The 13,371-nt window shown below is 41.0% G+C and overlaps 1 protein-coding gene across 2 annotated transcripts in view; it reads right to left on the reverse strand.

Moving 5' to 3' along the window:
• The window catches only part of extl3 (exostosin-like glycosyltransferase 3), a 37,300-nt gene that overhangs the window by 4,887 nt on the left and 19,042 nt on the right, over positions 1-13,371 (reverse strand). For both annotated transcript variants that reach the window (XM_030128285.1, XM_030128284.1), the window contains 2 exons: positions 4,017-6,632; positions 3,202-3,329 (listed from right to left, as the gene is read on the reverse strand). In XM_030128285.1, coding sequence (XP_029984145.1) covers positions 3,202-3,329; positions 4,017-6,155 — 2,267 coding nt within the window. In that variant the 5' untranslated portion in view covers positions 6,156-6,632. The remainder of the gene's footprint in view (positions 1-3,201; positions 3,330-4,016; positions 6,633-13,371) is intronic.

A 13,371-nucleotide genomic window follows, 5' to 3' on the forward strand; every position in this document is an offset into this window, starting at 1 on the left:
CTACCCCACTTTAATTTAATGACTTTAATCTTAGTTTTCTCGTAAATACAGTGGTGGAAAAAAATATTAGACCATCAGAAGTCATCAAAAACAATGGTTATGCAATCAAGTACTAACTCCTGTGTGTATCATGTGACTAAAACAGACAGACAAGAAAACATGAAATGCATAAAAGCACTGTTTTTGGCAGTACATTGCCATAGCTATTGATGTAAGACCTTAAACGATTTTGGTTATTATCAAGAAAACCATGGAAAATGTCTAGGTATCAGCTCTGAAATTAAACCCTAATGAGCTATTTTTGTTGTTATCATTATATTTGTCCAAACAAATGTACCTTTCGTTGTACCAGGCATCAAAATGAACAAGAAATTGAAGAAAACAAGGTGTGGTCTAATAATCTTTTCTGCGACTGTAAATCATTTTAAAATCGATAACATATTTGCCTCTAAATTTGGGAAAGTTTCCACCGCCGCTCCTCCCCCAGCTCATAACTCATTTTATACCTAATGTGGCCCTAATAAGCTGCTGAAGAATGTCGTCCTAATTGTCAGTTTAACTGGTTTTGACACTTTTAAACAGTGCCTTAATTGGTGGAAAAGTTGCCAGTGGGTTATGTTGGCTACTCTGTAATAATGAGCAGACAAATAGATTTAAAACAACCCTTGAATCCAAAGGTTGAACACATGTATTGGGAAAACATTTTTAATAAAATGACGTCCATCTTAATGATTTTTGCCTCGTTATATGCCTTTCAATAGGAAGAAAAAGAATATACCTTAAAATAAATGTATGGATCACTCTCTCCACACTTTTTCCGAGTTTAATAATGTTCTGTGGACTGAATGTGGCCGGTGGGGCTCCAATTGCAGTTTGCTGATTTAGTCAGTGTGGGCCAGGTTGATTAATATTTTATGGATTACTTTTTACAGTGGTAACTTTTTTAAGTCCATTAGTTTGGATGCCAAGTGTCTGTCTGTGCATATGCCAGAGTTTTACATCCATCTGTTTTAACTTGTCATCTTTATAAGCAATCTGTCAACTATTTTTCTCTTGGGACTAATTAAGTATCCAATCCTGTGTATTATGTTATTTGACAGATTTATAAAAAATATAAAAGTCTCATTCTCCACACGTTCACATACTCTTATTCATGCACTGCCCAGTCAGCACAAAAAGGGTTTAGGATGGGGAGGAAAAAAATGGATTTCATTTAATCAGATGACATCTCAAAGAGCCATCAAATGTCTAAAATAAGCTTATGTGAGAAGTGTCGGATGCTGCGTCATTTTTCTCTTTGGCAGGAGAACGGGGGTAACATTCCTGAGGATTTCTGGGAGAGTTTGAAAGTAATTCATGACAAATGACCCCGTACACACACATGTACACAGACACACACACACTCAGCCAATTGTGCCTGCCTGGACAAGCTGCTACAGCACCGAGTTGAAGACACGTCTCGGGGAGGGACGGGATGCATAAAAAAAACTTTGCAGCTTAGTTGAACACTTAATTGGTTTCAACTTGGCCTCTGCGTTTAACTTTTGCGAGGGCAGTGAGAGCAAATTCATCAATAATGCAAGACGCTGACAACGTGTCTCCTTTATTTTGTCTAGTTCAGTCTGATGTGGTCAGTTCACTTTCTGTCTCATTGAATTTCAGGTATCCATTGTCTCAAAGTTCTAAATAGTTGGTCTATGTTTTCCTTTGCATTTTACTGAATTTTGAGAAATCTACAGTGAAATCAACTAGCACTTTGTTGCATCATAACCTTTGGCTGGTACTTTGCATTCCTCCACATGACATGGATGCAGGCTGGAAATTGGCATGAGGACAACACAAACTAGAAGCACTCGGAGAGCGCAGACCTCCGCCAAGGCTGCTCAGCCCCCCACCCCCGATCACCACCAAAATTTAATCATTTCTCCCTTATCCCATTTCCAACAAACCCTGAAAATTTCATCCAAATCTGTCCATAACTTTTTGAGTTATGTTGCACACTAACGATCAGTGCCCCCCCCCCCCCCCCCCCCCCCCCCGTGGGCCCCCCCACCCCCGATCACCACCAAAATGTAATAATTTCTTCCTTATCCCATTTCCAACAAAGCCTGAAAATTTCATCCAAATCTGTCCATAACTTTTTGAGTTATGTTGCACACTAACGGACAAACAAACAAACAAACAAACAAACAAACAAACAAACAGACAAACAAACCCTGGCAAAAACATAACCTCCTTGGCGGAGGTAACAAACATGGAGGTGCATGTGACCAGGAACAGGATGCTACTGAACTCTACGCTACTGTTTTTATATCTTACTGTTATACTTTGTACTTTAATACTTTGGATTTTGCAGAAACTTAACTCAAAGGTTCTAAATAAAACACTGTAGTGCATCCTTGTGTCATTTAATGTGAACTTCAGTTCAATTACCTGTATTAGGACATGACATTTTAGTTATACTATAAAGCTCGAAATGCTAAATAATACTCAGAAGGTTTTTTCATTTTCAGTTATTTTGTGTCTGGCTTTATTATGATACCACCATCCATCCGTAACAGTGACTCTCTCCCCACATTCAAATCCAGACTCAAAACTCACCTCTTCAGAAGAGCTTACCCACCGTAAGTTTTACCCTTCATTCTGCATTCTCATTTTTATGTATTGCAATTTTTCTTTTATCTATTTGTTTACTTCTTTGTATTTTATGCATTATCCATTTTATCCTCTGCTGTACAGTGTCCTTGGGTGTCCTGAGAGGCGCTTATAAATAAAATGTGTTGTTATTATTATTATTATTATTATTATTATCATTATTATTATCATTATTATTATTATTATTATCATTATTATGATAATTATTTTTTATTAAGGTAAGAGTCTTTTAAATTAATGCAGCCAAACAATATAGAACATGTTTTTTGTTGTATCAGTTACTATGATTTATTGTGAGGACCTTGCATGTTAATTTTCACTGGCAATAGAAAGTGTATGTTTGTTCCACAGATATCCTCTTTACATGTATTACAGTGTAAATTTGTTCATCCTTTTTTTCCTAGTTGCTAAAGTTTCAGTCTGCATACCGACGATAGATGGAACAATTAAATCAGTTCGATTTAATTTCAGCGTAATTATACTCACAGGTAAAATACATGATCAATAAAGTAATGAAGTGAATATAACTCTTTGCGTCTCACTGACCTGAACCCGAACATGATCTCATCATGTCGGAGATGAGCATCGTCGTCTATTGACAGGATGGCTTCGGTTTCCACTGCGTCCCAGGGAAGGAAGCGGTTGTTGAGGCTGTTCTTCTCTGTGCGAACAACCTGCAGGCGAGATACAAAAACTTAAATTAGCGAGAGCAGAGGTACTGTGGAAGAGGGCTCAGTTAGAATTGATAAGTAGCTTTTGCAAGAATGCCACACATGGCTCACTTTGTACTTCTACATGACCTAATAAAGAGATACATCTACTCTGAATGTTTAGTAGTACACCACTGCAGGTTTCACTAATTAAATATACCATTGTGTGCTGAAGTATTTCTGCTGCTGTGAAAGTTTGAGGTGTACGTTATTTAGGAAACAAAATAAATAAGCTCTGATCTCAGCACCATTGTACCATGTTGCCATTGCTGACACATTCAAAGCTCAGCTTACAACTTATCCACAAAGTTTCTATGAGGCTATGAACAGAAACCTTATTAATATTTTATTTTTTGGGTTTAATTCAAAAATACAGATTTTATTATTCATGGATGTCAGATTTTACCACATCGTTACAGTCAAGCTGCTAGTAATTTGTCCACACTCCCGCAGAGTTTCAAAGACACTGATTCACACAGCTCAGTGTAATGTTCTTAAGCAAACTTTAGATCGCCTCAGCCACTTCTGAAATATTACAGGTTACTATTTTGCATTTCAGAGGCAGGATTAAAACAGGAGGTATCATACTGAGATGAAAGTGTACATGTTTTTAAAATGAAAAGAATTCATGTAATCTGACTTCAAACTCACCACAATCGGCAAGCCAATATCAGGCCATAGCAGGTCATCTGAAGGAGGTTTAGGTGAATTCCACACCACCACAACTTTGTTGAGATATGGCAGTCCATTCAGCCTCTCCAGAGAGTTCATCAGCACCTCCTCTCTCTCGTATGTCAGCATGACCACTGTGAACTGTTCTCGTGGCATGTTCCCTCCTAAAGCTGCCTGAAACTCCTTCCCAGAGCCTCCTGTGCCTCCACCAATGGGTCTGAAACCAGTACCTGAGCCCAGAAACTTGGCCTCCGAGGGCAGCACAGGGTCCAGTGGTGTGTGAGGGAACAAATGGAAGGGCCCTGGGGCGCGGTTCCATGTCCTGTAAGTGTCTGCAGCTGTGTATGTGAAGTTGCGGAGAAAGCGTGGGGAGGCATAAGGAGGCTCAGTCTCCACAGGACCCAGATCCAGGTCACCATTGTCTGCCAGGTTGGCGTCGGTACCTGCCAACTTCCCAGCTTTGTGAGGAATCTCCTGTGCCGGCTCTTCTTTGATGGGTGCAGCAGGAACCTGTACGCTGGTTCTGATGCTGGCCAGGATAGTGTTAAGAGCATTCTCTGAGGTTGAGAAATATGTCTCCCACAGGAAGCGGCCCTGCCGCCTCATTGCTAACATATCATTGTCTGACAAGCTGCGCAGCAGGAAGTGTAGCTCTGTGACACGAGGCTTAGGGACAATTATGGCAGCTTCACTCCAACGAATAAACTGATGATAAGGTAGTTTGAAATGGTCCCCTAAAAGGACTGGGATGGCCCCAACCTCTAAAGCCTCAAAAAGTCTCATCCCACAGCCGGCTGAGGCCACCACCTGTCCGTCTCCTGGAGCAATAACCAAGGCAAAAGTAGATGCCTTGAGTACCTCCAGCCTTTCCTCCCTCCCTCCACAAAGAGCCCACTCAGTTGGCAAACTTGGCTGTGGGTTCTTGCAGGTGAACTCCACCAGCACCTGATCTAAGTGACTATCCTGCACTGCCTTCAAAGTGCCGATAATACGATCGTCATAGTCTGCTGGTGGGTCTCCTTCCATCTCCTCTTCAAATGACTGGGGAGGGGCTTCCTGTAAACTGCTCCTCAGTGACTCCACCCTTTCCCCCTGGAAGGTGAAGAGGTATTTCCTCTTTACAGGAACCTGAGGGGGCACTTCCAAAAAGTTTGGTTCAGAGAGTGCATGGACAAGCGGGGACACAACTAAGTCAAAGCCCTCACGGTACTGCTGCTCCAGGAAGGTAGACTGGGCGACTGCTGCTCGCCCTGTGCTCACATTATACAGGAAATTTTGTGTCATGGACTTTCTGGAGAAATGCACCAGTACATGGTTGTGTCCATCAGATCTCCAGTAAGGAAGTGCTTTAAGTTGCTTCTCCAACTCTGAAGGAAACGGCAGTTTAGAGGAGGGAGATTCTTGTAGCTCCCCTACAAGCACTAAATACAGACATGCGATGCTGGGGTTATCAGTTACATAAATGTTGCTCTTGACTGACGCGGCAAAAGCCTGTTTAACAAGTGGGTCAATATAGTCCCCCCATGAATAGGAGCCTGTGTCATAGACATAAACAGGAAACCCAGATGTAAGAGGACAGCGGGCATAGTCGAAGCATGAGCGTAGGCGGCAGGAGCGCGCAGACTTGGGCGGGGGCAGGCCTGGGTCCTCCTTGTCCGGCAGGAGCCTGACAGGCAACGACAGCTTGGGCTGATTCTGGGCCATCAGTTCTTTATAGGAATGCTCTGTTTGGCTGATTACATTCTTCAGCTGCAGCAGATCTTGCTTGGCGCTGTCAATGCTGCGCTTGCAGGCTTCAATGCGCAGATTGAGTCGGGCAATCTCCCCATTAAGCTCCTGCCTCTTCGCTTCCAGCTGCAGCAGCTCCTCACTGACCGACTCACGGATGCGGCACAGATCCTGCACATGTTTTGCCTCACACAGTTCGCCGCCAGGTCGGGGCCCAAAAATGCGCTTGTCCGGACCACCGGCTTCATCAATGGTAGTGAGGTAGTAGTGAGCGATGAGTGGGAAGAAGACCAGGATGAAGAAAAGCATAAAACTGAGCCAGGTGAGACGCACACGCCGCAACACCCATGGCTGGCCAACTGAACCCACTCCACCACCGTTACGCTGCATTTTTGCCTCTCAGTCTCCTCCTTGCCCCATCAAGGAACCGTTGCTATGGGGATCAGCAGCAGCCATGGTACAACCTTGTCAGCAAGGCAGCAAGTTGGATATTAAATCATCAAAGCCAGGGTGCAGCTAGGTCCTCCTGTAACGTCGCTGTACGTTCGCTTACAGATCCTGTGGGTGTTGGCTAAAAATTCAGCCTCACCTATATTCTAATACGTTCTCTGAGGGATCACAGCACACAGAGGCCAAAGCCATTTCTAGTATCAAGATACTGTTCCAAATCTATGTCAAAAAACAGTCCCACATGTGGGGAGGCGTGCCCCTTGATGGGTGATGCAAGAAGGGCATGGCTGCTCACAGGTTAGTGATGCAATTCAGGGCTGGTCGCATTTGTCTGTGATGTACTCATCTTCTGACAGGTCATCAGGAATTCAACAAAAAAGGAGACCTCTGATCTCCTCTCGTTTTTAATACATGAACCTAGAAGAAAGAATAAAAAAAAAAAAAAAAAACATCAGTCATAATATGCTCGCCACTGTTTAATGATAATATCATATGTAACATAATTACAAAGCTCTGAATTCACTACATGAAATAATCGGCAGCATATGTAGAGCATTGTGAATTACACACATCATTTTACATATTTCCTCATTTTTAAATGTGATGATGTAATACATATTTGTGAGACTTCTCCCCAAACTACTGCAGATATCTAGACCTGTTTATAATCATATAAGCACAAGTGCTGAAATGCTACAAGGTCCTGAAGGTCTACATTAACTTGCATTTTTTATCTGGCTTATACACTCTGCCAGTGTAAATATTTTTTATAATGCCAGACTCATCCTGTTTTTCCCACCCAGGTGCCTTCTCTCTGTGAATGTCTGCCAAGGCCAGTCAGTGTGCCGCAGAATACCAGGGGGTATCTTTTACTTTCAATTTCCAAGTTTTGTTGAACGAGCACAAAACAGCAGAGAGCCATCTCTGGTAAACGACACACACTCTGTGAGCCCACAGCAGCAGCACCTCCAGCAAATCTCATTAAAGGCCTCCTCCTGCATCCCGACCTCATCACTGACTCAAATTACTGAGCATCCCTGATAACAGTCCATCACAGAAAGTGATGGAGAATAATCTGCATTAGACCAGAGGAGAGTCAGGCTCAGCTTACACAGAAAAACAGCTATGCTTCAATGGCAGCCCTATTTCAAAGTCCTCAATTTGTTCCTGGGGTTGCTGGAGGAGGGCTTTCAGAATACAAAAGGATGTGTTTCTTCTTCAGATCAATGCAAAGAAAACCCAAAGTTCACCTTCCTCTTCAGCTTCTTTTCACCCTTTGTACGGATGGCACAAAAGATGTAAGAAAATTTCAAGACCTCTGGAGGCACTTTTTTTTTTGTTGTTGATATTTTAGAAGAAGCCCTCTGCAGCTAGGACACTCTTAAAACCAGAGACAGCACACAGTTTTCCAAACCCTGTAGCAAAACTCTCAATTTTGAAAACATTTCTGCATCACAACCATAATCTAAGTTTCAACACAGATTGTTCCTTTCAACCACAGCCACCTGTGATAAACAGGCAGACTGCTGCCGAGCTCAAGCTATATCACAACAACAAGCTTCGAGGATGTCAAGAGATAGGCCAAGTGCCAAACAGTGCTTATCAAATGCATTACTAAACCCACAACACTGCGAGCAGGCCTTGATAAAGTTGTGTAGTTCAGAGTGACACAGAGAACAGGGTCGAAAAGGGAATGCAGGCAGTGTTTACCTTTTGCTGACACAACAGCTCCTCTTGTTAAACCAGAAATTCTCTATGTTGATAAGAATATTCTCTGGGCTACTGGTGAATTTAAGTCTTCCTTTACCGCCTGACGTCACCACCAGCAAGCCTGATACCATTTTTAGAGCAACAAGGGAAAAAAGACATCTTTCAGTCTATCCATGTCAAATAATCATTTTTCTCTGCTGCCTTCATATAACCAACATTTCTGATATATGGAGATAAATGCACCTCTCCTATAAAAGAACAACTTGCAATGAAGCCGCTGTGTGTTTGTGTCTGTCAATGAGGGGAATGAGAAAGATACTAGTGATACACGTGATTTCATCATACTGAAAATGTAGTAAAATGCATAGGTATATGCATTTTTATGTTCTTTACAACAGAAAAATGAATATAAAATGTAATTGATTTGATATGTTCTTTTCATTTTTAAGCTCCAGTTCAAAGATCCAATAATTTAATTGAAAAAGTCATGTTCCAATTATTGTGAACATTGTTGCTATTTGTGTCTACTGTGGTGGTTATCAAGAACAATGCATGGATTACTTATTGTAGAATTTTTTTCCATGGGATTTTGTCCAACTCAAATCAAAAAACATTAGATGCTTTTTTGCATGTTTTAAACAGCACTTCACTATTTACAGTTCCACCAAAACCAAGATATCACACATTGCAAATGATTGATTAATTGTGCAGCTGTGAACTGAAAAAACAAAAATCACCGTGTTAAAATGTAGAACAACAAACTCCAGACACAAAGGTTTCTTGAAATGCCATTGAGAATATGTTTAATTAAAAAAAAAAAAAAAAAAAAAAAAAAAAACAGTCACCATTGTATTCAAACAAAAAGTACAGGGGCGCTCCCAGCAGCATTACATTATCATAAAGTTACCTGAAAATTGTAGTTAGTAAATAAACTTTTATTGAATACAATGTATTATGGAACAAATCAGACTCAGCTTGGTGTAGAGTATATGAATAATGAAAATTAAGCCTCCACAGACCACAAGTCTGCGTAAAAATCAGAAAGGCTTTCCACATCACTGAATAAATAAATGAACAAATTAGCTCCCTGAAGTTTTAAAGTATAAATAAGACAAGCACAACTTAAGTTTGTACTGACATACGGGTCTGAGTTTGTCGTCTCAGTTGAGCAGTATCAGATTCTGGTGCAGGAAGACTTGCTCAGCGTGGTGACAGACATAGAGAAGTGGCTGAAATGGAGCCAAATTTGATCTCAGAGCTCAATATTACTTACCGTTATCTGTATGAGTGGGTAACCATCATGCTGCTATTTTGAATACATTGCTCTTAATAACATTTGCTCGGGGACTAGTATGCATAATCGCTATTGTTATTTGTACATCAACAACATCAAGAGCCACCAGTGGGTCAGCCCAGGGTCACAGCTGACGCTTAGAACAAGCAATTAAGAGTGGGAACAGCACAGTTTTCCCACCGTGTTGTGAACGTGGTGAATAATTTTTGCGAACCTTTTGAGTTAAACTGTGCATTTCGATTTGAAATATTTGTACTAAGAAATGAATAATTAAAACCTATACTTCTCCTTCTATACGAGGATCTCTGTGAACTTTGTAGATGTAAAATTGAGGAACACAACTTGTAGTTTACGCCCTTGCATCCTGTTTGTAACCTACTTAGAGAGTTTCAAAATTAATTTATTTTAGCCAGTATTAGATGAAAGAAGGATAATGGTAAAAATGCTACATTCAGGATTGGATAATTGGTTGACTCCTAAAATAAACCACAATTTTTCCCCAACAAGAAACAAACAGGGAATAGGAGAAAAGTGAATCTAGGGCACTTGAAATATTAGACTTTTATTATAAGACTTGTCAAATAGACTTATTACCCAGCAGCAGTGAGCACCGTAATGTATTCATAAGCAACACACTGGCCAATTTTGATTTTCTAAAACTCAATTTTAGTTGCAATTACAGTGCATCAGTAAACTACAGACACAGTGATGGATGAAGATATTCGGATATGAACAGGAATGACTCATAGAACCCAGCTGCAGCCGTGAAGTCAGAGCACCTGAGGTTAACATTAGATAAGACCTTCAGGCCGCGGAGTTCATCTGTAGGTAGGAAGCACTATGTACAGTAAAACTCCAGGGACGTGGAGTTCCAACACTGACCGCCTTTTGTGCTGTTTAGTGTTGAGCCCGAGGTGCAGACTGACCGAGAGGTAACCATCACAACAGTCTGATTAATTGCGAGCATGGCTGCCAGTGTCACAGGGGTAATGGCAGACAGATGTTGGCAAATTCTGTTGCTGGGCCTAATCTGAAGCCAAAAATATGCTGCTTTAAAGCCCTGCTTGCGGGAAACAGAGCAGCGCAGCACATAGCATGGCACAAAATCTCAATCTCTTCAGTTGTAGCTTTCTAATCTGCAGAATGTCTTCTCCTCCTCGCCAGTCAGCTTAATTTGAGTGCTGTCTGCATGGCAAACACACAGGACAGCATTGATCGCACTGAGGATCAATGATAATGCCGTCATTACCTACTGCTGAGCTGCAAGCCAGTTTGGTGTTAAGCACCAACAAGCTTCCTGCAAGAGTCATTTGCAGTGGTATGATTATTAGACACAGTCTGCGTGTCCTGTTCTTCATATTTTCTCTGTGAAATGGTCAGTGTATGACTCCAGAAATTACCGATCTGTGTGGCTTCTAATTCTAGTTTTGTCTCATATCTGTTCAAATATGAGATTATAATGTTAAAAGTTTTTAATTAACATATAATCACTGTTTTTAAAGCATCTTCTTTGAGGTGTACATCGCATTTCACCTGAATTTCAACTTGCTGTTATGATGTATCTCTGCTAAATAAGTACAGAGGAAACACTGAGTTACTGTATTTTATACATAAATCACAAGGAAAGTGCAGGAATCCTTACCTGCAGCCTGAAACCGATTCTGAAGATGTTGTTTAGTGAAAGAGATTCACATACTGTGGCTATAGCCTATATGCCAAACTAATGATAAATATTTACCACCAAAAAATATCACTGTGTGAGTCATTTGCACTTGTCTGCATGTAGAATTTTCTTTTGAAGCCTCTGTGCAACACTGTGAGGCTACAGGGACAAAGTATCAATTTATAATTATTCTGCTGCATTTTGTATAATGCAAAAGGAACTGGAAACAATATCTGCAGAGCTGAATTGATAGTCTGATGTCATCTGATGTAGCATGGGAAAACCTCCTTAAGGACAAAACTAATCTCTGTATGTTCCAGTGCAAATACTCCATCACTCATATTGAAAATCAATACCCACATGATATACAATCCAGCCATTTTTCAGGGGGCTACACTTTCAAATTGAATGTCTGCAGTGTTCACGGGGAGAAGGAGAAGCACAGTCTATCTGATGACCCAGATAAAAAACCTTTTGCTCCACATGGTGAGCACTGAGCCTGCAATGACTTAGTCAGCAAATTACCAATGAGGCCTATGAATAACACAGACTGCCATCGTCCAGCACTCTGTTCTTTTAATTTAGAAGTAAAAATCTGATGATTGGCCTCAGTCAAATATTTTGGAAAACTGGCTTTAATGTAGTTAGCAACAGCCAAATAAAGGAGTCATGCCAAATAGTGTGAAGGAATCTAATGTTTGTACTTGAGATGCATTATGTAGTGATTAATATCAAGCAGGTCTGGGCAAGGGGTCTTCATTTGAAGAAGGGAAAAGAATAACAGCAGCAGGTGCTGAGCTCAGAGACGGAGCAGAGAAGGGGTGGGAGGTGGAGGGGGCACCGTTTCCAAGTTCCCAGACGTTTGAGGGCAAGCGCTTGTATAAATGTTTGAACAGTCACTCTGCATACTGGCAGCGCTTTCCGAGAGAGTCCTGAAAAATGTTCTGTGTAGGAACAGGAATCACAGACAGAACTAAAATCCAAACGTAACAGGTTTTAACATGACCGCAATCAGCGTGGCTCAAGGTTACAATCTCGTGTGGGGAAGGAACAGTAGCAGCTTGTGAAGGAAGGACGTTTCTGAGGAATGTCATACCCAGCAACTAAATTCAAGAGTGAGTGGCGTGTGGTGTTTTTCTGCCTCCCTGTGGGGCATCTGACGGAGCTTTTGACAAATGAGAGTGAGACCAACTGAGGGATTTGTGAGCTGACAGGAAGATGGCATGGCTTGTATTTTTAATAAGGCCCCTTGAAGGACGGCTGCAAAGAGGTATCTAAGGCAAGAAGCAAAGTATTTAGAAAATGGATGTCTGATTTTCCTTTTAATGTCTAAAAAGAAGAAAAACATGCACTTATGGCGTGAATGAGGAATGGTCTATTCCACTGACTACAAAATCAACATGAAGACAAATGAATGCTATAATTTAACAGTCATTTGTCACACAGACACCTGAGGAATACTAATCAATTGGAGTTTTGATTGCAGCAATAAGAAGGCACACAGAAACATCTTGAACAATGCTTTGAGAAAAAAACAGAAAGGCAGAAACTCTTTTTTTAAGTAGCACATGCTAGGAGTTTGGTGCTTCTTATCTTTACCATCGATCGCTTGGAACTTTATCTGCAGGGATGAAAATGTACCGCAGAGCTGGGACCACTTATCGTAAACACAGTAAAATCAATAAGAAACATAACCTACTGTTTTTTTCTCTCTATAAATACATTTTCTGTACACATATTACATTACAGTATGTGGTAAAGCCACCGAAAATGTTTTCCTTTTTACAGTTTCGTATTGATTTTATGGTCGGAGAATATGAATATGATTTTTTTTTTTTTTACAGTATTGTATTAACTTTTGTATTCTTTACTTAACTGAAGCTGTGAGGGTGAAAAACTGAAGCACGTGTGTGAGGTAAATCCAAAGGAGGCAGTTGTATCTCACTGCGGCACAAGCCACTGGAGGTGACGCTGAAACTCTGCAGCAACTCAGAAAAACATCTCACCTGCTGGGAGTCCTAGTTACCCTGATGCATTTGTCCCTTTACGGGGCTTTGGCTCATTGTGCTTGCAGACTACCCTTCCCATAATTAATTGTGATTTCATGAAGGAGATGGAGGTAGGGCATTCCCTGTGGAGTCCAAAGTAAAAAAAAAAAAAAAAAAAATGGAGTCAGCTGTACAGCCGTGGCACAGTGAGGGAGCAGCTGTTGCAGCCATGCATCACAGCTCATCTGCAGGCGCCTGACTGAGCCATTTCAAGGACCCTTTTCACTGGTAAATTACAGAGGTGACTGCAAAGTGAGTGGTAGTTAAAAAGGTACTGAAAAGTTGGAAAACCTGTGATTTTTTTTTCAGATCTGAGAATTTAAATGTCCTTGTTAAGAACCTTACTGAGGAGATTTGATTACTTAAGTACAGAAATACTAGTTCTTGGGAAGTAAAATTACTGAAGGACAAGTCAGGTTTGTCCATTAAGGGGAAAACAAA

The sequence above is a fragment of the Sphaeramia orbicularis genome, chromosome 24 (assembly GCF_902148855.1).
Source record: "Sphaeramia orbicularis chromosome 24, fSphaOr1.1, whole genome shotgun sequence".
Classification (NCBI taxonomy): domain Eukaryota; kingdom Metazoa; phylum Chordata; class Actinopteri; order Kurtiformes; family Apogonidae; genus Sphaeramia; species Sphaeramia orbicularis.